The following is a 24,698-nucleotide window of genomic DNA, read 5'->3' on the forward strand; positions in this document are numbered from 1 at the left end:
CGTGGCTGCAGGAATGGCCCCACACTCTCCTAATCCCAAATGGGTGAGCAAAGGTCGGATGAGATTTCCAGGAAAGCTCTAAGTGGGGAAGGCCTGGTCAGGTGTGAGTCCTAATGGTGGCTGCAGGACAAGCAGGGACAGATGCTTTTCCTATCTCCTTCATAGTGAACGGCTTCCAACGAGGATCCAGCTTGGTCAGAAGGAATCTGAGGTTTTTCCCTGACTCCCTAGAGCAGCACTGCAAGGCAGAGGTGTGATAACAGAGAGGGAACAGGGGCAGAAAGGGCTCAAGCTCTAGGAGAGAGAGAAATAAAGTACAAAGACACTACCTTCAGGAGCTCCCCCAGCTTAAACCACGCTTGCAATAAAAAAGCAGGACCTGAGGGAGTACCAGAACTGAAGAAAAATCCAAGCTTCCAGCAGCTGCCAGGGGAAGGAGCCTCAGGGAGACAGCAGAGCCAGAGGGAGTGAGCCAGGAACCACCAGGGAGCTGGAGGAGCCCCACATGTGCCAGAGGTGTGGAGAAGGGCTGTGGCAAAGGATGCTGCAAAGGACTGCAAGGGCCAGTTTTCAACTAGACCATGCAATGGCAGGATCCAGAAGCTGGAGAAAAGCCATAGCTGAGCCTCAGCAAGGAAACACAGGAGAAGCAGGAAACATCTAGATGTATCTGAAGTGCTTTTAATACCGAGACTCAGCTACAATGAGGCCCAAAGCCATGGAAAAAACCTTAACTCATAGACTTGCATTTTAAGAAAAATGTTTACTGTCTGGAACTCTAAAAAAATATTCCTGAGTCACAGTAACCCCTCAGCAGATCAAAAAAGGCATTGCTTCCAGTAGGGTAAGGATGCAGGCGTCCAATGGATTTTAGACTTCCTGAAGACACACGAAGCATACGCAGTGCCTCAGAGCCACACACGTACCAACAATCAGGTTTCAGAGCGAGCTGCCTTGGCTCAGGTCCACATCAGAGCACCCAGCTCTAGCCTGTCAGATGCTGAACCAAGTAATGTATTGTGTCACACAAGGAAAGCAGCAGAATGCAGCAGCATGTGGAGATACAATACAGATGATTCGTGCCACCTGAACTCAGTGAGGAAACATCCATCCCAAGCAACGATGTTTGTCACTGTATCTGCATTCAGTCATCAATAGCAGCACTGCAGAGCATGAGATGCTGTGGAAACAAGCTAGAGCTCCACAAATATCTGTGCAATAAAGGAAGGCACTGCACGAGGGGACTAAAAACAACTGCACCACGTGGGCAGAGCGCTGCCACACTTAGAAGGCAAAAACCAGGCTGTGCATCCTCTGCGTGAGCAGAAACGCCCATGCAGAGTCCCTTTGGACGTGGAGAGGTAGAGCAGCACTTCCCTTTTTGAGTTGCCATAAGAGGCACCAATGCTGTGCTCCTTCCTCCCTCCATCACCCCCCAGTGTAACAGCTCCATAGTTAAACAGCTTCTGCATCCTCTTCCCCACCAGCAAGGGATGCTGGTGGTGCTGCCAGGCAAGAGTCCAGCACAACACTCCTCAGGAGCTCCCCTGTGATACACCATCCAGGATCTGCTGGGCAATACGAGTCAAGGCAGGGAAGGCAGAGCTCTTGGGAAACTCTTGGATGAAGTCTCTGCCATCCTCCAAACTCTGGCTGAGTTGGGGATCCAGAGGAACGGAGCCTGAGCAAGAGAAGGAAAGAGGAGTGTGACTGCTTGTTTGTCACAAAGCAAAGGATTTGGACTGAGGGTTGAAGAAAAACTGCTGCCAGAGGCATCTCCAGGGGTAGCAGAAGGAAAAGGCAACCACTACCCTCACCAGGCCCAACAGCAGTTACTTCTCACCTCTCTCTGGTTCTGAAGTACCACCAGACCATAGTTCTTTGAGAGACTCTCTTCTACCCTGTTCCCAGCCCCATCCATAGGGCAGGGTTCAGCCCTCAGCATCCATCTCTTAGGGCGTTTCAGGAGGGCTGGGTGGCTCAAGGCTTGGTTACTTGTCACCACAGCATGAGCAACCAGAGCAGGCACTGCCTCTGCTCCAGCAGGACTGGATGTCCACTGCACTTAGTGTGGATGGCGGAAAAGCAACCTTGCTCCTGACTGGCCCCAGGGGCTCACATGGACCAAGAGCACAGCCTGCCTGCCCTGATGATTGACTGTGCCCCCAGGCACTCACACAGCACCACACAAGATGTCACCAAGGAGGGTTCTTCTCCAGCATCCACTCACCTAGAAAGGGGACCCCAGCATGTTTGGCCAGCTCTTCACCTCCCCCTTTGGAAAAGATGTTTGTGCACTCCTGAAGGAGGAAGAAAACAGCAGTGAGTCATGAACCTCAGCAGAGAGATCTGAGCAACAGGGCAGGCATTGTCTGCGTATGGAAGTACCAGCTCCCATCCACCTTCCTGCCACAAAGCACTGATTTTACCCCTGCCTTCTCCCATCTCTATTTTGGAAAGAACCAGTGGCTTCTTTCAGAGCTCACGCAGCAGCTGGCAACTTCTCATCTCCCAGGTTCATTCTTGTGGCATTTCACTGATTTTCCACCTGAGGCACTGCAGTCTGTGATACCCAGACGTGAACAAGAACCCAAAACAGACCAACCAGTCAGCTCACCGAGCAGTGTGGGCAAACGAAGCCACTCATGTTCTCAACAATGCCAAGAACTTGCAAGCCTGTCTTCTTGCAGAACGTCAGCTCTCGCCTCACGTCTCCCACAGACACTGCCTGCAGGGAGAACAGGTAAGGTGAGAGGTGTGTGTCTGTCTAGACGTCTGCCTGGAGCAGGAATGTACACATATACAAAACATGCAGCATAACTGGCAACAGGGATTAGGAGATGCTCTCTTGCCATTGCTGGCCATAGCTTGGACCAAGTCCTCCACTTAGAGGTGAAGTTGTGCTGGAGGATGGGTGACAGTATTATCTGTGGCACAAAGTCCCCCACTGACTGTACCCAGAAAGTCTGCTCCAGTTCAGCACCAGCATGCTGCCTCACCTGAGGTGTCGTGACTAGGATTGCTCCCAGAGGTTTGTAGGGCCGCAGGGCCTCTACTGTGGAGATGTGCTCATCAGAAGTGCCTGGAGGTGTGTCCACAATGAGGAAATCCAGTTCTCCCCAGGCCACATCAGCAACAAATTGTTTTATCAAAGCTAGAAAAATAAAAAATGAAACATCTGAATGCTCTGAACCCAACTCAGGGAAGACAGCCCTGCAGAACATGGGTCGTGCCCCAAAGAATGACTTGCCCAGAAAAGCCCACGGCAGGAGCCAGGATCAGCTCCAAGACACTTTGGAAGGTCACTACTATCAGTGGAATACAACTGTACCATTTTTCTTGGGTCCTCTCCACACCACAGCATCATCTGGCTTCTCCAGCAGGAAGCCGATGGACATCAGTGAGATGCTCTTCTCCTGGTCCACGAAGACCGGCACCCAGCCGGCGTCACACTGGTGCACATCGCTGTCCTGCACCCTGAACATGCGGGGTATGCTGGGCCCACACAGGTCCACGTCCAGGATCCCCACCTGCAGCCACGAAGCAGAGCCATTCAGACTGAGCACAGTCACAACCCCCAGCTCTGTTTCTTCCCCAGGAAATGGAGGGCAGCACTCTCCTCTAGGCCAGGAACCAAAGCAACAGGCTCGAAGCACAACTTCAAAGAGTTGCTTTAAGTTCTGCCATCCCAACCTCTTTCCCTCCTAGGAAGCATCTTCCAAGCAGACTGGGAAAACTTATTCTGGGGATGCATCAGAATCTCAGAGGGCTCCACAGAGCCTTTACAAAGTCATCCTGCCTCATGCTTACAGGTCCCTTTAGTGCCTGAAGCACCACTGTCCTTCAGCTTGCCCACCTCACTCCATGAAGGAGCACGTGTCACCATACAAACCAACAAGCCATTTCTCAGCACCCTGGTTTTGAAGATAACAGCGAAAGAAGTTTTAGATGGCATTAATCTCTTGGATGAAGGGGAAAGGAACTGTGCTGTTAGCCGTGTGGGACTGCTGTGGATCAGGAAGGCACAGATCCTTGACAGAGGATCTTTACACAGGCAGCATTAAGGACACAGAGGACCATACCCAGCTGCTGTGGGGAAGGACCAGCCAGAGGTCGGCATCCCAGCCCTTCACTCACCTTCTTGCCTGAATGCCGTAGTGACAGAGCCAGCTCAGTGCTGATGGTGCTCTTCCCCACACCGCCCTTCCCGGAGAGCACCAGCAGGATGTGCTGCACACCACCCAGGTTGCTTCTCTCTGGGAGAAAGGAGAGCAGGGACAGACTTCAGAGCCCCTTCTGAGAAGCGTTAAGGGAGAGTGGTAAAAAGGTGCAGAGTGCTTTGGCTGCCCGAGGAGCAGAGGAAGAGCTCTGCGATGACGTCAATGCTCAGGCAGCACAGCGATGGGTGCCCTCGGGGATCCATCGTGACCGGGACTGAGGAAGATGGGTCGGGAGGAGGCAGCGGAGTCAGCCGTGGCGCTTCCTCCCTCCGTGCCTCGCTGCTATGGGCCCCGAGTTCCACTTCTCACCGCGGCCGTCCGCCTGTGGCCGATTTTCCCAAGGCCCCGGAGCAGCTCGGACCGGGGGCTCCGGGAAGCGCAACCAACGCCACCGGTCGGGCCCACGTTCCCGGGCGCCCCGTCACCAGCGGCGGCTGAGTCACCGGCCCGCCCCGTGCCGGGCTTCGCCGCAGAACCGACATCACACCGGCATCACACCGGCACCACAGCGGCGCCGCGGACATGGAGCTCGCTCCCAGCACAGCGGACCTCATCCGCGCCTCCACCGAGGGTAAGGGCACGAGGGAACCGGGAACGGGGCGGGATGGAGGAGAGTAGGAAGAAGGATACGGGAGGGGTGGCACGGAACCCCGCAGGGCGACGGCACCGAAAGCCCCGCGCCGGTACGGGCCCGGGCCCAGGGCGCTGCCCGCACACAGCGCCTGCCCGCCGGGAATCAGGCCCAGCCGCCTCAGGGCCTCAACGGGCCCCGGCACTCCCCAGGAGCCGGAGTAGAAAGCCCGGAACCACGGGCACACAGGCACGCGCAGCTCAGAGAACCACCGAGTCCCGCAACGAGCGCAGCCCCGCACCGCTCACCCGCCACCACCTCCTCCATGCTGCTACCGCCCGGCGCAACCCTCTTCCGCCTTTCGCCGGTAAAGCCCCGCCCCCCGCTGACTGGCAGGCTCCGCCTCCAATGGCGAGCCGCGCCCTTTCCGGAGGCCCGCCCCCACGAGCCCCACGGCCAGTCACAGCCGCTCCCCTCCCACTCGCGCCAGCCAATAGACGCCGTGCTTTCTCGTCCGCTCTGGTCACGCAATACGCGGCTCCTCGGAGATAGACAAGCAGCGTAGCCAATGGCATTGAGCTCCCCGCAGGCACACCCCTCTCCTTGTCCCTCAACTTTGAGCGACGGGACTTTCAACCAATTGCAAAGCAGTTCCGAGCGGGAGTAGCCAATAGGCAGCCGAGAGGGCGGTGCTCAGCTCGGATTGTTTATGTCCCGGGAGGGGAAAGTAGGTCGGAACGCGGCGGAGGGGCCGAGCCGGGCCGGGCCGAGTGGGGCCCGGAGCGGGGCCGGTGAGCGAGACTGCGGCTGGGAGAGGGGAGCGGAGCCCGGGCAGGATCGGAGCCCATAGGGCTGCGCTGCGGGACTCTGAGTGTTGCGGTCTGCTCGCGTCTCGGGGGAGCGGTGGCAGCGCGGCCTATGGTGAGGCCCTCGCGGGCCCAGAGCCTCTGTAGGACTCGCGCCGCGCCCGTCCGTGAGCTGTAGGCCCCGAGGGGAGGGGAGAGCAACGGATGCAACGGTCTGTGTGGCCGGCTAGGCCCGAGCCTGGCTGCTGCTCCGGGGCTTGAGAGCACGGGAGCCCCACGCGTGGCTCTGGTGGGGGCTGAGTGAGGGGAGCGGGTGTAGGAGGCAGGAGGAGGCCCAGCCCTGCGGGTGCTGGCCGTGGGGAGCTGGTTGCTGCAAAGGGAAACTTTGGGAAGAACGAAAGGGAATGTAGTCCTTTCTAACAAAGAGCTGTCACGGGGCGGCCAGGAGCTGGTTTGGCCTGTTGGGGTGGGAAGGAGCCTGTGGAAATCTGGTCTGCATAATATCCCTGTCTGGGTCGGGACGTACGGTTGCTGCCTGCTGTCCTCGAGGCTGGTTGGGACATAGTCACTTTCCTGACAGCACGTCCCAAATGCTGTTAGCAAAATGTTCTCCAAGTGGGCAGCTGCTCAGAGGTGAGCGAGCGGTGTTCCCAGCAGCAGGCACATGCAGCTCAGCCAAGAGGAGCTGCCCTTGGTATTCATACCTAGGGAACAAGAGGAAGGTTTGCAGAGGCTCTTGGTGTGGGAGGAACTTATCCTGCTGTCCTACCCATCAGGTGTGGTTTGTGGTTATGCTGTAGGGGAGTACAGTGTCCCACGCAGTGCTGCTTCCTGTGGAGGGCAGAGTCGGGTATGGGGGAGGGAGAGGGCCGTGCTGGCACATGTAACCTCCTCTCCTTGCCCCCCACAGCATACCTCTCCCAGAACGCCATGGCGCGACGCACGCGGAGCAGCCGGGCCTGGCACTTCGTGCTGAGTGGGGTGCGCCGCGAGGCCGACAGCCGGGCACTCGCGTTGGCCACAGGCACGCGAGGCTGGGGCTATGACTCTGATGGGCAGGTAGGCACACAGCTGGCCAACCCGAAAGAGACTGATACAGGGCCATCTGGTGAGACAGGGGAGGGCTGCTGCTTCCCCTGGGCTGTAACGTGAAGCTCCTGGTGTTATCTCCCCAAGGCAGGGCTAGCAAAGCCGCCCATGGTTCTGCACCACAGTTCTGTGCTTGTGGCTAGGCAGGCAATCTAAAATGTGCATTGAACTGGATCAGTTCTCCAGTCTGCTTTGCTGACTGCTGGTTGTTGTGCAGCTGTTTGCTGGTGTTGGAGAGAGTGTGAGCTGCTCCAGTCTGCAAAGTGAGTCTGAAAGGGAACTGGAATCCTTTTGGCCATCCTTCACCGTAGTTCTTCAGTTTTGCATGCAGTGTGTGCAGCAGTGAGGACACAGGGAATTGCTCCTGAAGCTGCAGAGCCAGGCTGAAGTACTACAGGGCTGCTGCCTGAGCACGGTGCCCAGATCCAGGCACTGCTCTCCCAGAAAATATCACCACAGCTTTGTATTTTCCACAGTCAAATTTCTAGATAGCAGTAATTAGGAAGGGCCAATGGAAGGCAGAAATTAAGCTTTCTAATCTGCAATGGGAGGAGGTGGTGGTGAGTGGTAGAGAAGTAAACTTTTAAACATTTTAAGTCCCACTGCCATATTACACAACTATAGCACAGTGAGTTTAAAGGATTTTTATCTTTAAATACTGATGAGAAAATCTGCCATGGGCACTGCCACCTGCTGTGGGAATGAAAAGCGAGCAGGAACATCTGATCAGTGTGTAACCTCGGAGTAATTTGCTGAGATCTGTTGATAAGAGGCTCCATTGGGTGAGAACGAGCCTCCTGTAACACGTGGGCTGAGACAGGGCTCTTCCTCTTCCAGCATCAAGTGCAGGGACACATTGGTCTCTTGGTGTGGAGGAATAGAAAATCCAAGTTCTTGTGTTCAGACATGAAAGTAAACAAAAGCCTTTAAATCCCTCAGTAGGTTCCCTGCGGGCTCATCTGCAGTGCTGGCAAGAGGAATTGCAGTCTGCTTAACTGCTTCTCCTTTGTTCTGCCCTCTCCCCTGCTTGGCCTCCTTTCCCTTTTCATCCTCCCCATCTCTTTGGAGCTGTGGTTTTCAGCAGTGTGGCTTTTCTGTGGGAAAGGCACAGGGCCCTGTGGAAATGCACAGGTTCTGTGTACAGCCATTTATATGCATCTGCTCTTTTTTTTTCTGGTGCCTTGACTGGCATCCCCAGCTGTCTGTAACCTGCATGCTGAAAACCAGTGCTTTGGCACAGAGTTTTCTTAAAAACAGGTGTAAAAGAGCTGTTTGGACTGTCACACTGCTCACGCCCCTCCTCACCTCCTTGATGCTCAGAAGCTGTGAGGCACAAAGGCCGTGCTGGGTACAGCACAGGGCAGTTAGAGCGGCTCAGCCCTTTGCCCTGCTGCATGGCAGGCCAGGCTGGGGCACGACACAGCCGTGCTGCCACTCGTTCTGGCATGAGCCTGGGGATGTCCCTGTGCAGCTCTGCAGCCTGACTGCTGGGAGAGTCCAGCCCTGCAATCCGGGAACTCTGGGCAGTAACATCCCTCTGCTCTTCGCTGTAGCACAGCGACTCAGATTCGGAGCCGGAGTTTTCCACCCTCTCGCCCTCCATCCCGAGCGCCATCCCCGTGACAGGAGAGTCCTACTGCAACTGTGAGAACCAGAGTGAAGCTCCCTACTGCTCCAGCCTGCACGCCCTGCACCGCGTCAAGGACTGCCAGTGCGGCGAGGAGGATGAGTGTAAGGAAGGGGATCCCACAGCGCCTTTCAGAGTCCCCTGGGGTGTGAGGTGGGTGCAGTCCTGGCCTGGTGGCACAGGCTGCGCCTCTGTGTGGATCACTGCTGGATCACAGGGCCCTTATCTCTGTCCCAGTACCTGATGCTCCTTTGTTTACATCTCAAAGCTGTGTAGCCTTTAGGAAGATTATAAGCACGTGTCTTCTGTTGTGTTCCAGAGGCTGAGTGCTGAACTTGTTAATGCGTCAGGGTTCACCTCTGAAGACCTGAGTTCAAATCCAGATGAGGCCACGGGGCAAGTCAGCTGCCATGGCCACAACCCTGTTAATGCTGATCCCTGGTACAGCCAGCAGGACACTCGGGTGTGCAGCAGGGTTTCCTCAGAGTAGACAGGAAAGGCAGGGAAAGAGTGGGTTTGGGCTGGCTGAGATAGCCCCCAGAGCACAGCAGAATTGTTATAGAACTTGTGTTTTGACTTGAGTCCCTGGAATGGACAAGAAGCAAGTGTGGCTCCCTTGGAGAAGTGGAGGTCTGAGGAGCCTTGTTAGTCAGAACTGACAGCATCAGGAAGGAGGGAGCACTGAGCTGTTCCCACTGGCAGAATGCAGAAAAGTTTGAGCTTCAAACAACTACACAGCTTAGGATTTAACCTCATTTAAAAAATCAAGTAAAATAAAATTTTGATGGGCCCTCATAACAATTGTCCATCTGTGTTTGGCTTAGGAATAGCTCCCTGAGGGCCTTTGTCCATCCTTGTCCCCTGTGTTCTTCCTGACCAGATTTTGACTGGGTATGGGATGACCTGAATAAGTCAACGGCCACCCTGCTGACCTGTGACAACCGCAAGGTGAACTTCCACATGGAGTACAGCTGTGGCACTGCAGCTATCCGGGGCAACAAAGAGCTGGCAGACGGGCAGCATTTCTGGGAGATCAAGATGACCTCTCCAGTGTATGGCACAGATATGGTATGTAGAACCAAGTTGCTTACAGGCACTTAGAAATGCCCAGTATTCTCTGAATTGGGATAGCAAACTTCCTTCAGTGTTTTACCTCGGCATCCTCAATAGATGGCAATAAGAAACTGAAGCTGGAAGGGTAAGCAGTTTTAGACCAACACCGAAGGAATTGTGACTAGAACCTGATTTTCCTGCTTCCCCATTGTGTTACTGGTAGATCACCACCAATAAACTTAACGAGGACTCTGGTCAGGCCGTGCTGGTGCTTGTCCTCAGCCTGGGGAAGCATCCAGGCAGGCTGTGGTTGGCAGTTCTGCTGAGTGTGCTGAGGTGTGTGCTGCTCAGCTCAGATGCTTCCTGCCCCTGGAGCTTCACCCCTGCGGGGCTGGTGTGTGTACAGCTGTGGCACTGCTTTGTGGCTTCTGGCGGTGGCCCAGGCTCGCTCTCCACCATTAACACGGACCACAGCCCTGTTAGCTTCCTTGGCTCTGCTAAGGCTGCTCCTCATGGTCTGGCTCCTGGGCACTGTAATGCAGTGCTGGCCAAACTCTTTAAACAGAGAACTGAAACCTCAGCTTCACTGGGACCTCTAACTTGTTGGGCTGTGCTGACTGAAAGAGGGAAGACCCAGAGATGGAGTCTCAGTTGTGTTGTTGCTTTAGAAGCATTCTGTGCTCCTGCAGGCACTAAGCTTGTGTTCTTCCTCTTGGCTTTGCCTCTCAGATGGTGGGAATTGGGACGTCGGATGTGAATCTGGACAAGTACCGCCACACCTTCTGCAGCCTGCTGGGCAAGGATGAGGACAGCTGGGGGCTCTCCTACACAGGTAACACAGCAGGGCAGTGTCAGGGGGAGGACAGCTGGAACATCAGCAAGAGGTGCACAGGTTTAAGAATTAAATAGTCTTAATGGGGTTGTGGCCATAAAGGCCTTGAAGCCTGTGAATCCCTTAGTTAACTGCAAGGGAAACTGCTCCCTGTTCAGTTCACCAGTGCTACAGCACACCTGCAGGGCTTGCCTAAGCACCATGCTGTGTGGGACAGGCTGCTTGCTTTCAGCTCTTGGAACCATACCTGCATTTTGCAGACCCTATGGAACCAGCATGTGAATTCTCAGGGCCTCTGGACTACAGGTTGCACGCCACTGATTCAGGATCTCAGTGCTGCTGCTTGGGCTCTGGTATTCCAAAACCTCAGCTTCCCTCTTTCCATTGTATACTCTGGGGTGGGAGGGCATTAAGGGAGAGATGAAAGGATGGATTTTATAGGTACTGACTAAGACTGTATCAGTGGGAGCTTGCAGGGGAGCGTCTGAGAGTTGGGGTGAATCTGTGGAGCACAGACTCCCTGCTGAATGCAAGGTGTATTGTTTTAAGGACTACTGCATCACAAGGGTGACAAGACAAACTTCTCCTCGAGGTTTGGCCAGGGCTCCATCATCGGGGTGCATTTGGACACGTGGCATGGAACACTCACCTTCTTCAAGAACCGCAAGTGCATAGGTAAGAGCTCGGGCAGCTGCAGCAGCCTTCAGGCACAGAGGCAGAACGGGGGAGCACTGCAGCTTTAGCTGAACTCTAATGGGTGGCAGCTGGGCTGCAGAAGGAAAATACTGGCAAATGAAAGATGTGAAACGAGTGGGGCAAAGGTTATGTTTGTTTAGCAGATTTGGGTTTCAAAAGGCCGTTTTCCAAGTGTTTTCTGACAGCTTTGTGGAGCTCGGGGTGGCTGGGAGGAGTGAGATCGCCTGGTCAAAACTAACACAAATCCTTGATGCTGACCCCCGCAGGGATTGCAGCTACAAAGCTGCAGAACAAGAAGTTCTACCCCATGGTGTGCTCGACAGCAGCCAAGAGCAGCATGAAGGTGATCCGCTCGTGTGCCAGCTGCACGTCTCTGCAGTACCTGTGCTGCTACCGCCTGCGCCAGCTCCTGCCCGACTACGTGGACACGCTGGAGGTGCTGCCGTTGCCACCAGGACTCAAGCAAGTGCTACACAACAAACTGGGGTGGGTCTTGAGCATGAACTATAGCACATTGAAGCCTTCCTCCTCGTCATCAGGAAGCGACTCAGATAGCTCCTGTGGCTCGGATGCAGAGGCCTGCCAAAGGAAGAGGTGCAGGAGGACGTGATGTCTCTTCAGATGAACTGCTCTGAGGGAGTCGGGTGGGGTTTTGTTCTGCTGGCTGTGAGGGCAGCCCAGGCCTGACTTGTTTCTTCACGGGGACATCTGTTTCTACTTGCTGATGAAGATTTCTCTTGTGCTGGTTGAAATCTTTAGCCTAAGCATTCATCACTTGCATTGAAAATACCCAGTGACCCAAAGAGATATCAGCTCTGTGAAATGCATCAACTGCAGCCAAATACCTGAAGTTAATCTCCTGATGATATGAAAGGTGTCACTTCTTTCTGAAGAATCTCTCTTTGCTGTAGACTGTCAGTAGAGGTGAGATTTAAGGTGGCTTCTCGATCTCAAATCATACTTCTTGCAAACTTAACTTGATTAATCAAAAGACAAAATGAAAGACCAGTCCCCAACTCCTAACCGTTGTGCACTGGCTTGGTAGCTGCAATGAATTCATCACACTGTGGGGTATGATTGAACTGCAGCACTTAGGGAAACGGGCTCTGAGAGATGCACCTGTGCTACTTGTGAAAGAGCAGTTACTTAAGAGAGTTGAACTGTTAGTGATCTTTCTTGAACACCCCCCTCCATGACTTTAATTGCTTTGCATGTTGGCTACTGCTGCTTCTCCTGTATCAAAGACTGTATTAAACTGTAATAATAAAAGCATAAACTGCCTATTGTTCCTCCTAGGACCCGTAAAGGCGTGAAGCTGAATGTGGTTGTCAAAAATAGCCACACAAGTACAGCTAGCAGCCTGGAGAGGATATTTTAAGTGCAGCATTTGTTTGTCAGATCTAGATGGGGTAAAGGAAGTTACCTTGTCTTTGCCACATGGAGGGTTCTTGTACTGCTCCCTGGAACAGCAGAGCCAGGCCCTGATGGAGCTCCTGCAGTGCCACACTGATGCTTGTGGCTGAAAGCTCGCAGACAGCCCTGAATGCCCACCCCAGAGACAGAAAGTCAGAGCAGTTTGTGTGTGCAGGACAGCCACTGAGACGTGTGCTGCCTGCAGCTGGCCCTTTCTTGTATGTGCTGAGGAGCAGTGCTGGACTGGAGCCTGGAACTGTGACTAATCCAGCAGTGGCCTGGCAGCACTGCCAGCAAATGGCATGCAGGACAGCCTTCCTGTTTGCTCACATTTGAGCTGCCCTAAGATTTCAGACAGGAAAGAGGAAGGAAAAGCACCTTAGCTGCTCCTTGTGGATTAGGCCACAGGCACTAGCTGGGCACTGTGTGGTGGGGGATCAGGTATGTGAGCAGTTCTTGCCAGCTTCCATCAGTCCTCCATCAGAGGACGTGGCTGGAGGCCCTTTAAAATGCCCACGTTTGGCAGTTCAGCTTCCCCCCATTCTGCCCCTCAGTGCTGAAGCAGCTGCTGTGAGACCAAGTGGGCAGGCACAGCCAGGGCAGGGAGGAGCACAGCACAGTGGGCCGTGGCAACCTGTCAGCATGCTGTCACAATCTCCTGCAGTCTGTCCTCCTGCAGTACTGGATGCCAGCTTAATTGCAAGTCCTTAGATGAACACATCACTGTCTTTTCGGGATGTTTTTCTGTGGCCTTTGAGCTCTCTTCCGGTGAGTGATGTGTTTACTGATGATTTGAGCTGGTGCCATCAGCCAAGTGCAAAGGTTATTGCAAATTGGAAGGGTGTTGAAATAGGTGTGATGGGAAATGCCTTTCAGCTTGTGCTCTTGGCAGGTTCCCTCCCAGCAGTGCAACTGGGAACGCAAGTAGCCACCTGCTGCCTTTTCTCCTGGTCATTATGGACCTGCAAAAGCCTCATGCAAAGTGTTTTGCTCCACGTGCAGTTTGTTCCCCATGACCGTTCCCTTCTTCCACATGTCGTGTATCTTTAATCAAAGATGGCTCTTGCTTCTCTGTTTACAGGCTGTGAATGAGAACCTTGATTAAATAGGACAGGCTCTCTGTCAACCCATCTGTAGCTGTGCTCCAGCCAGAAAAAACAGCCTTGCTGGATTTCTCCTCCCAGGAGCTAATTCAAGCATTAGCAGATGGAAGCAGAAGAATCACTGGCAAGGAGAAGCTTTATTCTGAGGGTGCCCTCCCACCTTCTCAGCACTGGCTGGTGTTACTTTGAGCTGTAGCGAGCTGTGCTTCACGGGAAGAAGGTCCTGTGTCACAGTGAAATGCCACAATTAGCACTACCAAATCCTCAGAATTTTGGGGTCCCCAGTCCCTACTGTTCCACTGCAGCTATTTCCAAGTAAGAAGCTCAACATTTGCTTTGGCAAAAGAGAATCACATCCTAGCCCATCATTTCACGTGGAATTTTCTGGAGCTTATTTGGCTATTTGGCATTTCCTTGTGTTGGGAGCTCAGCCAACAGCCTCCCCTACCTTGAGCTCCATGTACTGTGGTTTCTCTCTGGCCAGCTGGCTTTGACAGTTGGTGAATGTTATTCTAAGCAAGTCCAGCAGGACCCACCTGCCTGAAGAAGCCACAAGCAGGACCTACAGTAGCAGGTCCAGCCTCACCTGAGAATCAGCAGGCAGTGGGATGTTAAAAGTCAGGATGTTGCACACAAGATTTTACCTCATTCAACGACACACCTGACAGGCAGCACAGACTTACCACACACTTGTCTCAGCAGAGGAACCAATCCACTAACACGTGGAGCTTCTGCTCCAAACATTCCTTAACTCTTAAAGGAGACAGGCAGAGGGATATCAGCTGTGGTAGCTAAAAGAGTAAAGGAGAGCCAAAAGGCTGAAGAAAGCATCTATAACAAGACATTTATTGATGTGCAAATCTATTCTGAAACAGAACCAGCTGCTTCCACAGGCTGGGCTCCCAGCAGCACTGCCACGCCAGATGCAGCTCAGAGACTGCTGAGTTTAGCAGAAAGAAATAATGAGGCTGACTGACGTGGCTCACGGTCCCACTATACAGTCAGGTCCAAGATAAGGTCAGGGTTTGTGGAAACCATGAAGAGATAGATGCGGCGGGATAAGTCTGGCCCAACACGGTGGTCTTTCCCACTGATGTCTGATTTCACTGGGATGTTGCTCAGCAGAAGTAGTTTCTCATCTTCTGTGCTGCACTCTTCATAGGCCTTCAAGCACACACGAGAAGGAAGCAGTTAACATGGATGCTCTAAGAGAAGATCCTATACCCCAGTGAGAGGCTCAGTCCCATCATTGCAGTGAGGATCCCTGACTAAGCATTCACCCAAACATGTAAGCATCAGAGGATAAAACTCAGAAGAATCAAGATCCTCAGCTTGCAAGCAGGCCCCATACACATTCTGACCTGTGTGTTGCCCCTTCAATATACAAGGAGACAGCTCTTCTTCTGAAGAGAGTATGATAGAGACAGAGAACAACGCTCCAGGAGAAGAAAAGTAGAAGAGAATGTCTGACTATGTAAGACTTACACAGAAAAAAAGGAAGAAAAAAGAAAGAAAAAAAGGAAAGAGTTCTCTCAGTTCCTGATCTAATGGAAACAGCCAAAGTGATTCATGCTCACCCAAAATGGAAACAAGCACTTGCTGACAAGAAAAACTGTCTTCATAAATTGGCTAAGCTGCTGTCAGAAGGGTCAGACAACATCCTTTCCTATCCCTGATCCTCCAGCAGAAGGGAGAGGGAGAATTTAGTGAGCTAGGCCAGCTCCCTGTATGGTCAGACGAAGAGAAGGAAAGTTTTGGTATGCTGCTGGTGATGGCGAGCAGTCAGAGAGCTCAAATGTCCTGTGAATTCCCCCACAGCCCACACAGGCAACACATGTTTCTGCTAGGGAGCGATTCAGAACTGTCCAACTGGAACGGCAGCCTCCTCTGATATCACCCATCTCAAATGCAAACAAGCAGAGCTGATGGACAGACCAGTTGACCGAGGGCAACGGGATGCATACAACAGACCTTCAACTGCACTGGCTGGGATGGACAACCAACGTACAGCTAAGCAAAAGTACAATTATGCTTTGAGCTGATCTTTGTCGGTGAGAAGAAGACAAAGAGAGGTCTGGAAAGGCTACAAGTAAGTAGCTACTACTGAAACTAAACTACAGTTTAAGCCAAATACCTATCTGGGCACAATCTTCACCTTTCTGGAGAGCTGATTTCACACTCAGGATTTGTTTGCTCCATCAACAAAGACCTCTAAGCGAGGAAACATGCAGCACTGCTCCCTGCCATCATCTTCCATGCAGCAAGATTTTAATGGGATACTGAGGGATTTAAGAACTTACCTGTACTAGGAGTCTAGGGGACGGATATGCTTCTGCTATTGCTGCTGCTGTTGCAGGGCTGACTCTATTAAACTGCTGGATTTGTCTCTTCCACACCTGCCATAGTCCTGTGCCATCCTTTTCCACTCGCAACCCCCTGCCAGCGACACCGGCAGTGCAGAAAGACAACTGCATTTCCAGCTGACTCCTACAGAAAAGACAGACTGCTGAGAGCAAGATCAGGGAACAGAGTGTGCACAGAGCACAGCCCTGTGGATCCAAGGTGCTGCAGCCTTCTCCCAGCATGAGGCAGTGGGCTTCTTTCTTAAACCCCTGTCTTCAGAACTAGTATTTTTTCCTCAAAATTTTCTTTCCCTCCCTGAAAAGCTTCAGAACATCTTGGTGGAAAGGTTTCCCTAAGGTCTTGGTTTTCTCTCCGTTCTTAATACTGAATCACAACTGCATTCACAGGGACTGCAGTTGATTCCCAGCAGCACAGAGGACTGAAAATGATCTAGTCCAAGCCCTAACACTGACCAAAACAGACTGGCAGTCGCTGATAAGCATTCCTGAAGCTTCTAGCGAGGTTTTCCAAAGCTCTGGGCTTTGAACTTGACCAATCTGTCAACACAACTCACTTGTATGGGCGCCTTGCTATCGCCTTAGTCAGCGCAGAGACGTGCTCACCAAACTCCTGCCACGTGTCTAGGAACTGTACACCAATGTTACCCCACAGCTGGAGCACCACCTGTGCCTGGAAGAGAAATGACACCACTGAAGGACACCAACCAATGGGACAGAAACAGGGTCAGGTGGGCCAGGACAACCCGAGGCCCTCATCTTCCTTCATAAGCATGCCCCAACTTCAGCCAGCAGCACTGCTGTCTGCCCTGACCACCAAAAGCACCCAGAGACAGGAGCAAGGAGAACACAGGGTACACCACATCCTTCAGCAGGATGAAGCTGGGCTGAGAGGGGAGGGAGGCCGGGCTGACTGCACGAGCTCTGTTTACACAGAAGAGTACTAAAGCCTGCTCATCCTTCTTATCTCCCAGTAAGCCAGTGGGTCATCACCCCCCTTTGGGACATATCCAGGCAGGAAAGGAATTTGGTTTGAGGGATATCAAGTAAGGGTTTATATCCTGTTTGACCTAGTTTGTGATGGCTGTGGTACCACAAGAAGTGCTTCTGCTCCGCTTTGGGACACAGGCTTTGCAAAGCAGAGACCTGACAAAACCAACAGCACCTTTCACAGGTAACTGGGCAGCTCTTGATGGGGCTAGGGAGAGGAGGCAGGATCAGATCCAAAGGGCTCAAAGCCATGCCCATGGTCAGTTAGGGTGAGGGAGGACGTGTGTGGATGCAACTTGATCCAAGCGAGCCACCACCTTCCCTGTAAAGCATTCATTATGCAGAAGGCATACCAGAGGCAGCCTTTTCCATGCAGCTCAACCACAAGTAACATAAAACTCCAAGGGGCATGAGAAATTCTACCTCCAGTATTTCCTGCTGAGTCATGAACAGCTCTGGGCCAGGCTGGGATCTCGGACTCTGCTTTCCAAGGCTCAGTGCTTGCCACCCACCCTGCTCCTGATTACGCCTAAAAACAAGACATGTGCAAGGCATATTCACATCTCAGGCTGTCTGATAAAGAGAAAAAGGTCACTTAATCCACCCACACTTCCCACCTCCCAGTCAGACTAGAAAGTAGAGGCAAAGCTCCCTGGTGAGGCAGCCACTGGCACAGTTCAGCGTGTCATGTGCAGCCCCTTTGTGACAGGGACTGTAGATCTACACACGAGCTGGAAGTGGCTGCAGGAGAGAAGACAAGACCCAAAACTAAGGCAAATGCTGCTTGGTTACTTTGGTGCCAGAACTCAACAGACCATGGCTGATTTTTATAAACATAACACTCTTGGAAAAATTTATCCTCACAGGCTTAAGTGACAGAGTCCAGGAGGTGGTGAAACAAGAGCTCTCTCTTGGGTAACACTCCAGACAGGACAGGACAGACCTAGCTAATGCAGCTATGTCAATGTGGGGGAACTCTGGATGATCACACTGTCACCGTGGAGAGGAAATTCCTCTGCTGTGCACGTACATGGATGGGAAACACTCAGACACTGAGAGCAACATATGAATGATACATTCTAGGAAGAAGAAAAGGGCTTCAGGCACTGAACATTTCTCCCTGCTTCATGAGCTGTACACCTTGCTAAGAACAGAAAGACAATGCTTGGTGCACAGGGCAGTTCAGCAGAAGTTGTATTCACTGCCTCCCTCTGCCTAGCCCTGAGCATAGTCTTATCTGCAAACACCTTCTGACTACAAAATCCTCAGTCTTTTCTAAATCCATCTGCAAAGTACATCCACAAGACTGCAAAATCAAGTCCTCTTGAGCACAGATCTTGTGATTTACAGCCCATGCTGGCACCAAGCTCGGCAGCTCAACCCCAGACACCTCCTTCCTGCACAGATGCTTCTCTTCACCCATGGCAAACCTCCCATCCCTGCTGCTCCCCACACGTCCCCAGCACGTCGCACCTGTAGGCATCCAGCCCAACAACAGCCAGGCTGTAGGATTTGGTGGAGGAGCCCTCCAGGCTGGCCAAAGGTAGCACTTGGTTCAGATCAGGCTGACTCCCTGATGGGGCATCGACAAAAGTCTGAAGCAAGACAAATCACAGCCAAGTCTGTAGCAGTTTTCCTCTCTGAAACAACCCCCCCTATCTCTGGCTGGACAGAAGGAGACTTCCAAGACAACTTTCATCACTGGAAGCTGGCAGGAGCCAGTTTTAGACTGCAGCTGAGAGTGGCACAGCATACCACTTCTGCCAGTATTTAGTCCTTTTTTTTGCTGGCTCACCTTTCTCCCTGGGGTGCTAGCACTGACGTTCTCACAGGCACTGGCTATTCTAGCCTCTCCTTCTCTATTCTCAGACTGCACTGGATGGCCTCTGAACTTCTCAGGGCAGAAGCACAGGTTGCCTAGATAGGTATAAATAAAACCCTGCACGAATGCATATACATGAACTAACCGTTTAATCCTCTGCTTGCAAATGCAAGCGTTTCTAAGGAATAGCTAGCTTTGATTGTTTCTTTCAAGTACATCTTTTATGAGCACAATGAAAAGGGTAAAGCAAAATACAAGGAAAGGCAAGTCAGGCCTGCCCAATCCTCCTCTGAAGGAAAGCAGCATCCTGTAGTGGGTTTAAAGGCAAATACCTGCACATTATCCCTAGAGACTACTGCTGCACTCTCACATGGGTTCTCTCATTTCAAACCACTGCACTCTCTAACAAAGCTTTGTTTCAAGGTGGAGCAATGGTAATAATGAACGAAGCCTCCCTCACCTCCCATATTCATTTGGCACGACTGCTGCAGAGCACTCTGTATAGATCTGGCTCAGGGATCTACATTACCTGGGTTAGGGAATAGAGACGCTTTAGAAAATCTGCTGGCTCCAGCAACACCAACACCTCCTTCTCCTCTTCAGTCTTCACCATGCAGTCATCCTAAAGAAGAAATAATTTTCAACACATGCAGGAATCCAGCATGTCTCTACCTATGCAGTGCCTATGCTTTCAGGGGCTCTAATGCTCACAAGGCTATGCCAGAACTTGTCTTAGATTCAGCTGGGACAGAGCTGTTTTTCTTTCTCACTGTTCTTCAGTGTCTGATATGATGCTGTTTTGGTTTTAGGAGAACAATGCTGATAACACACCAATGTTTCTAGTTGTTGCTGAGTAGTTTTGTACAGAGTCAAGGATGTTTTACTGTTCTCAGCTTCTCCTGTTATCCTGCCAGTGACGGGGGCAGTGGAGAAGGAGGAGCTGGGAGGGGACACAATAAGGACAGCTGACCTGAACTGGCCAAAGGGGTATTTGTACAGTGTGAGATGATATGAAAGTTTGAAAAAGGAAGGAGTTCAGTGGGTGACCTGCTGCTTGAGGACTGGCTGGGCATTGGTTGGCAGGTAGCTGAGCAACTATTGGTGCATCACCTGTTTTATATATATATATATATATATATATATATATATGTATATATATATATATATATATATATATGTACACACACACATTATGTATATAATCGTCATATTCTCACTCTTCATCACACTCTTATTCTTTGTTCTTCTTTCTTTTTTCTAACTCAATCCATGAATTCACCTTTTTTTTCGCTCCCAATTCCCTCCCCCATCTCACTGGGGAGGGAGGAAGTGAGCTTAGCCACCTGCTGGGTTAAACCACTGCTGAGCTGGAAGGGAAAGAACTTTCCCACACAAACAGATCACCAAAGTTAAAATAAATGACCTGGCGAGGACAGTGACAACTGCAGAAATTGTCGTCAAAGCCAAAAAGACATAAAAACAGCTCTGTCTGCACCTCACAGTTGTCATATGAACACAATATACCAAGAGACAAAATACATTTCTGCCTCTAATTGAAATTCTTACAGTGGGGGTGAGGACAAGAACAACCTACCTTTATGGTTACTTGCATACAGTTCTACACAACAGCTACCAAAACTAAAATGAAATATGCACCATAGTTGGTACCAGAAGGAACTGCCCTCTTTCAGGTTCACAGAGAGCAGGATTCAGGAAGCAATCACTAGGCTTTCTAAACTGGGGACCTAGCAGCAAACTTGCCCAGCCTTTTCCAGCCATGCAGACGCTGCCTGTGACAGCAGACCACATACAACATCTGCTCTGGAAAAGCTGCTGCCCTCCTAATAATATCTCTGTATGAATAACTTGTGGTGGCCTAAACCAATCACTTGTAGATGCTTAAAAGATGGACTATGGAATAACCTGAATGAGGACCAGTTCCAGCTCCACTCCTGGATCTCTGATAATCAAAAATCAGCATGCCTGAGGCAGCTGCTGTCAGCACCCAGCACAGAAAGCCAAGTCAACGCTTCCTCCCCACAGCACATCTGCTGCCAGATTACACTTACAACAGAGTAGAAGAGGACTCACTGGGGCAGATGGAATGCTTGGCATATTTCTCCTCCAGGTTATGCTGCAGGGAATTGCTTGAGGCTCAAAGGAGCATTTACACTGCAGGGAACTCAAAGCCTTGATCCAAATATCTGAGCCAGGATCTTCAAGAAAACCTAAGGAGAAAGGAAGAACAGCCCTGACATAAGAAAAAGAGCTACTTTATGCTAGTACTCACGGTACTGCTGCACCTCCACAGCAGCCCAGCACAACGCAACCCCACCTGCTGCTGCCCAGCAGCCGAGCGAGGGGCGCGGGGCCGGTCGAGAGCCGCTCACCGGGCTGCAGGAGCACGGGGCTACCTGCCATCGGCTCGCACCCCCGGGCCCCGCCGCCCACCTGGATCCACGCACGCTTCCAGGAGCCGCAGGCAGCGCTCCGGTCTCAGCAGCCGCCAGGCCGCCGCCGCCTCGCGCTTCTCCATCTCCTCCCGTTCCTTCCGCCGCCGCCGCTCCCGCCTCAGAGCCTCGGCCTGCCCGGCCGCCCTCCGCCGCTTGGGCCGTACGGCGGCCGCTGCCGGAGGAGAGCCTTCCGGGGCCGCGCCGGAGCTGCGGGGCTCGGGCTCAGCCTCGGGCTCGGACTCGGACACCTCCCAGGCGGCCCGGGCCCGGCGGCACCGCTCGCTGCCCGCCATGGCCGCGCCCGTTGCCATGGCAGCGGCGTAGCGCCTCCCCCTCAAGGGCTCGGCGCCGCCCCTCCTCCGCGGCACAAACGTTCCGCCGTGGCTGAGGGGGACTCTTTTCGGCGGACACATGAGCGCAGGGAGCGGTTCCTTTAAGAGTGCCGCAGCCGCCATGATCTGCTTGGTGCTGGCGGTCTTCGCCGCTGTTTTCCACAGCGGTAAGGCCCAGGTCCTTCCCTTGTCCCCCTCCCTTGTTCCCTTTTCCCTCCGCTCTGACGCCCGTGCCCTCTCGCAGCCCGCTCCGGTGTCACCGAGCGCACCTTCGTCGCCATCAAACCGGACGGCGTCCAGCGGCACCTGGTGGGGGAGATCGTGCGGCGCTTCGAGAGGAAGGGCTTCAAGCTGGTGGGGCTGAAGCTGCTGCAGGTGCGGGGCCGGGCGGGGCCTTCGGAGTCCTCCGGTACGCGGGATGGGCTCCGTGGCCTTGCCCGGAGGCTGCAGGGCCGCGTGTTGTGTGCAGGCCTCGGAGGAGCTGCTGAAGGAGCACTACATCGCCCTGCGGGACCGGCCCTTCTACGGCCGCCTGGTGAAGTACATGAGCTCGGGGCCCGTGGTGGCCATGGTGAGTGCTGGTGGGGAACGGGCACGGCGAGGAGGGCTCGGTCCGAGGGCCCCTGGAGGCTGTGCTGAGCACAGGGGTGTGTGCTGCGGTAAGCTGAATCCTCACGCGATGCTGAGGGTCGTTGGAAATCACCTCCTGAAAGCTGTGTGTGGAAGGGCCCTTTGCTGGCTGTCCCCTGGGTGGGTCAGGTGGTAGGTGTGGAGGATGCGGTTTGACCTTGGGTTGAGCTGTGGGAGCTGATCCTGATTGCTGTCGTGTAGGTGTGGCAGGGCCTGGATGTGGTCAGGATGGCGCGCGTGATGATCGGAGAGACCAACCCGGCTGAGTCCAGGCCTGGCACCATCCGAGGAGACTTCTGCATTGAAGTTGGCAAGTGAGTCTGGCTTTTTGTGCCCTGAGTGTTGCTGCGTTTTCCTGCTCTTGCATTTCTGCCCGAGCCATGTGAGTCTGCATCGGTGGAGCAAAGTTCAGACCCCTCACGTGTTGACATTGGACACAGTGACCTGGGTTGCTTTTGCCAGAAGGGACCAGCCTGGGTTTAGGTCTCTCATGCTTCCGGGGGCATCTCCTCCCTACAGACTGTGAAGAGGAAGGGAGGAGCCCTTTCAGCCCTCTGGTGGGGGCTACTCAGCTCTGCCAGGCATCCAAGACTGAAGCAAAAGCCAAGCTGCTGTTCTGCAAGCATGAGGGCTTCTCACCACTGTGTGTTCTCCAGTGGTGACCTCTGGTGGCTGTAGCAGAACCTGGCTTGTGGTAGTTGCTCTTACTAACGTTCCTGGCTTAGGTTTCTGTCTGACCCCAAACCTGCTTCATAGGACCTACTTTCACTGAAAGAAGTGGGAAATCTGGAGGCACATAAATTGCAAACCGTTTAAAACAAACAAAAAACCCTCCTCAGATAAACAGCTACTTGCAGCTCCTTTGTAGCACATAAATAATTTCTCATTACAGGAGGGAGGACTGCATGAAACTGGCAGCTCCTACACATTCTAAGCTGCGTTCATTAATATCTCCTGAGCAAGATGGAGAGCTATGTAATGGGAAGGAATATTGTACAATGTGACTGGCTTGGCAGGTTTAATTAAATCAGTTAGGGTGTTTAATTTCCCAGCTGCAGCTTCCTTCCCCAGCATTTCTCTGCTTATTTAAGCTGATCCCTTCCTTGTTCCCCACAGGAATGTGATTCATGGCAGCGACTCAGTAGAGAGTGCCCAGCAGGAGATCTCCCTCTGGTTCCGCCCAGAGGAGCTGATGTGCTGGGAGGACACAGCTGAACGATGGATCTATGAGTGATGAGACAGCCTGAGGGAAGTACATCTTCCTAAATTTGGACACGGGGCATTTTCATTAGTTCCATTTTGGCCCCTCAGGCTGGCTGTGGATTCTGCTGTGGTAACGTGTTGGGAGTTTCTCTTTTGTGTGTCTGCGGAGGGGACCTGGGAGCTGGGCTTTGTGTTTGTAACTCAGCAGTTTAGCTCCCTGCAATAGTAGCTGGTTTCCTCCCCCCTCCATCTCCTGTAGTGTTAGTTAGTATTGCTGCTCGGTTTGCTGCAGCATCCCAAAGTCCTTAAGTGGCTCACGGTGATTTATGAAGGACAGTGAAAGCTGGGCTCTGTGCCTGTCACTGTGCTGGCTCCTGCTGCTCACTGCAGGGTGCAATCACTGTCATCCACTTGCATTTTGGTGCAGTCTCTGACCAGAGGCTTTTAAAGAACTGAGATGCTGTAGGATAAAGTGGCAAGTGCAGAGGCTGGTGAACAAGGCTGACTCAGGCTGGTGAACAAGGCTGACTCAGGCTGGTGACACTCATCACTTTAATGTGTCCCTTGTGCACAGGGCTGAAGTGGCCTCTAGAGGAGGAGGATCAGAGGACCTTAGTTGGGGTTCTGCTGTGAACTGTTCACCTCTGGAGGCTTCCTGACTTCTGTTACAGTAAGGCCCCTCACTGGAGAGGCTCAGAGCAACTTGTTTCAATACATTTGTGTCCTTTACTCCTGAGCCCTGTTTTTGCCTATTCTTCCTCTTTATTTTCACACTACTGTCCATTTCATTAAGCTGTTTCTGACTCCTGTGCACAGCCTGCCAAAATATAAAGGCAGAGACTGGCACTGCATTCTGCTATGGAGCAGGGGTCTGGTGAAACCTGAAGGAACAAGGGTTTTATTGCATGTAGGCAAGATACTTTGCTCATGTCCTGCAAGCCATCTCTCTCTAGGAAGATTTGCATCTGCTGGGGAATGAGTGCAGTTCCCCAGCTCCCACTTCTACCTGCAGGCTGGCCTGGGGTGGTGGGGCTGAGTGGAGAAATACCAGGAGTAATGGGGGAGAAGGGATTTGTGGACTTGTGAATAACTGTGGCCTTCTTCTGCTGACTGATGGCCCTTTCTGTTAGCCAGATCACCTCATGCCTTCAGGGCCTTCTCCAAATGGTTGGTTACAGCTTTAAACATCTTAGAGATTGATTGTTCCTGTAAATCATCCATGTGCTTTTATTTATAATAAACTCTGGAAAGAAAGTCTTATCTCTTCTGGTTGTTTTCTAGGGGAGCAGGAGGGTGGCTCTAGGCCAGCACTCACAGGGATGTGAGCTAGTACCAGCTTTTCTGATGGAACTGTACTGCTGGTAGCAACTTTTCTTTATTGCTCCAGAAATGCACAGGCAGAGCAACTAATGGGGAAGAGGATCCACAGCTTGTCAAGACAGTAAAATCATTTAGGAAGGTGACCTTAAGAGAGTTTATGTTGGTCATTAATCTGAAT

The 24,698-nt window shown here is 52.5% G+C and overlaps 4 protein-coding genes across 5 annotated transcripts; 2 read left to right on the plus strand and 2 right to left on the minus strand.

The window, feature by feature from the left end:
- Positions 1–682: 682 nt before the first annotated feature.
- NUBP2 (NUBP iron-sulfur cluster assembly factor 2, cytosolic) lies at positions 683–5,153 on the minus strand. The gene is made up of 7 exons (XM_065732495.1): positions 5,100–5,153; positions 4,138–4,256; positions 3,332–3,530; positions 3,000–3,154; positions 2,618–2,728; positions 2,231–2,300; positions 683–1,681 (listed from the first exon to the last, which is right to left on the minus strand). Exons 1-7 carry the CDS (start codon positions 5,116–5,118, stop codon positions 1,536–1,538), a joined length of 819 nt encoding a protein of 272 aa, XP_065588567.1. The 5' UTR covers positions 5,119–5,153; the 3' UTR covers positions 683–1,535.
- Positions 5,154–5,499: 346 nt separating this feature from the next.
- SPSB3 (splA/ryanodine receptor domain and SOCS box containing 3) lies at positions 5,500–12,193 on the plus strand. Of its 2 annotated transcripts, none has more exons than XM_065732483.1 (7): positions 5,500–5,518; positions 6,508–6,656; positions 8,240–8,417; positions 9,194–9,381; positions 10,096–10,198; positions 10,748–10,873; positions 11,161–12,193. In XM_065732483.1, the coding sequence occupies exons 2-7, from the start codon at positions 6,528–6,530 to the stop codon at positions 11,502–11,504; spliced, it is 1,068 nt and encodes a 355-aa protein (XP_065588555.1). In that variant the 5' UTR covers positions 5,500–5,518; positions 6,508–6,527; the 3' UTR covers positions 11,505–12,193. The 2 variants fall into 2 exon arrangements, with proteins under 2 accessions (XP_065588555.1, XP_065588554.1); XM_065732482.1 differs by having other exon boundaries at positions 5,501–5,582.
- A 2,044-nt stretch (positions 12,194–14,237) lies between these two features.
- On the minus strand, positions 14,238–21,490 carry EME2 (essential meiotic structure-specific endonuclease subunit 2). The gene is made up of 8 exons (XM_065732478.1): positions 21,034–21,490; positions 20,674–20,810; positions 19,112–19,204; positions 18,234–18,355; positions 17,184–17,289; positions 16,328–16,443; positions 15,711–15,897; positions 14,238–14,574 (listed from the first exon to the last, which is right to left on the minus strand). Exons 1-8 carry the CDS (start codon positions 21,488–21,490, stop codon positions 14,404–14,406), a joined length of 1,389 nt encoding a protein of 462 aa, XP_065588550.1. The 3' UTR covers positions 14,238–14,403.
- NME3 (NME/NM23 nucleoside diphosphate kinase 3) lies at positions 21,431–23,712 on the plus strand. The gene is made up of 5 exons (XM_065732497.1): positions 21,431–21,534; positions 21,612–21,742; positions 21,837–21,938; positions 22,199–22,311; positions 23,114–23,712. Exons 1-5 carry the CDS (start codon positions 21,447–21,449, stop codon positions 23,229–23,231), a joined length of 552 nt encoding a protein of 183 aa, XP_065588569.1. The 5' UTR covers positions 21,431–21,446; the 3' UTR covers positions 23,232–23,712.
- Positions 23,713–24,698: the final 986 nt, after the last annotated feature.

Source organism: Cyrtonyx montezumae, unplaced genomic scaffold (genome assembly GCF_038088225.1).
Source record: "Cyrtonyx montezumae isolate F1298 unplaced genomic scaffold, pur_monq_1.0 scaffold_16, whole genome shotgun sequence".
NCBI lineage: Eukaryota > Metazoa > Chordata > Aves > Galliformes > Odontophoridae > Cyrtonyx > Cyrtonyx montezumae.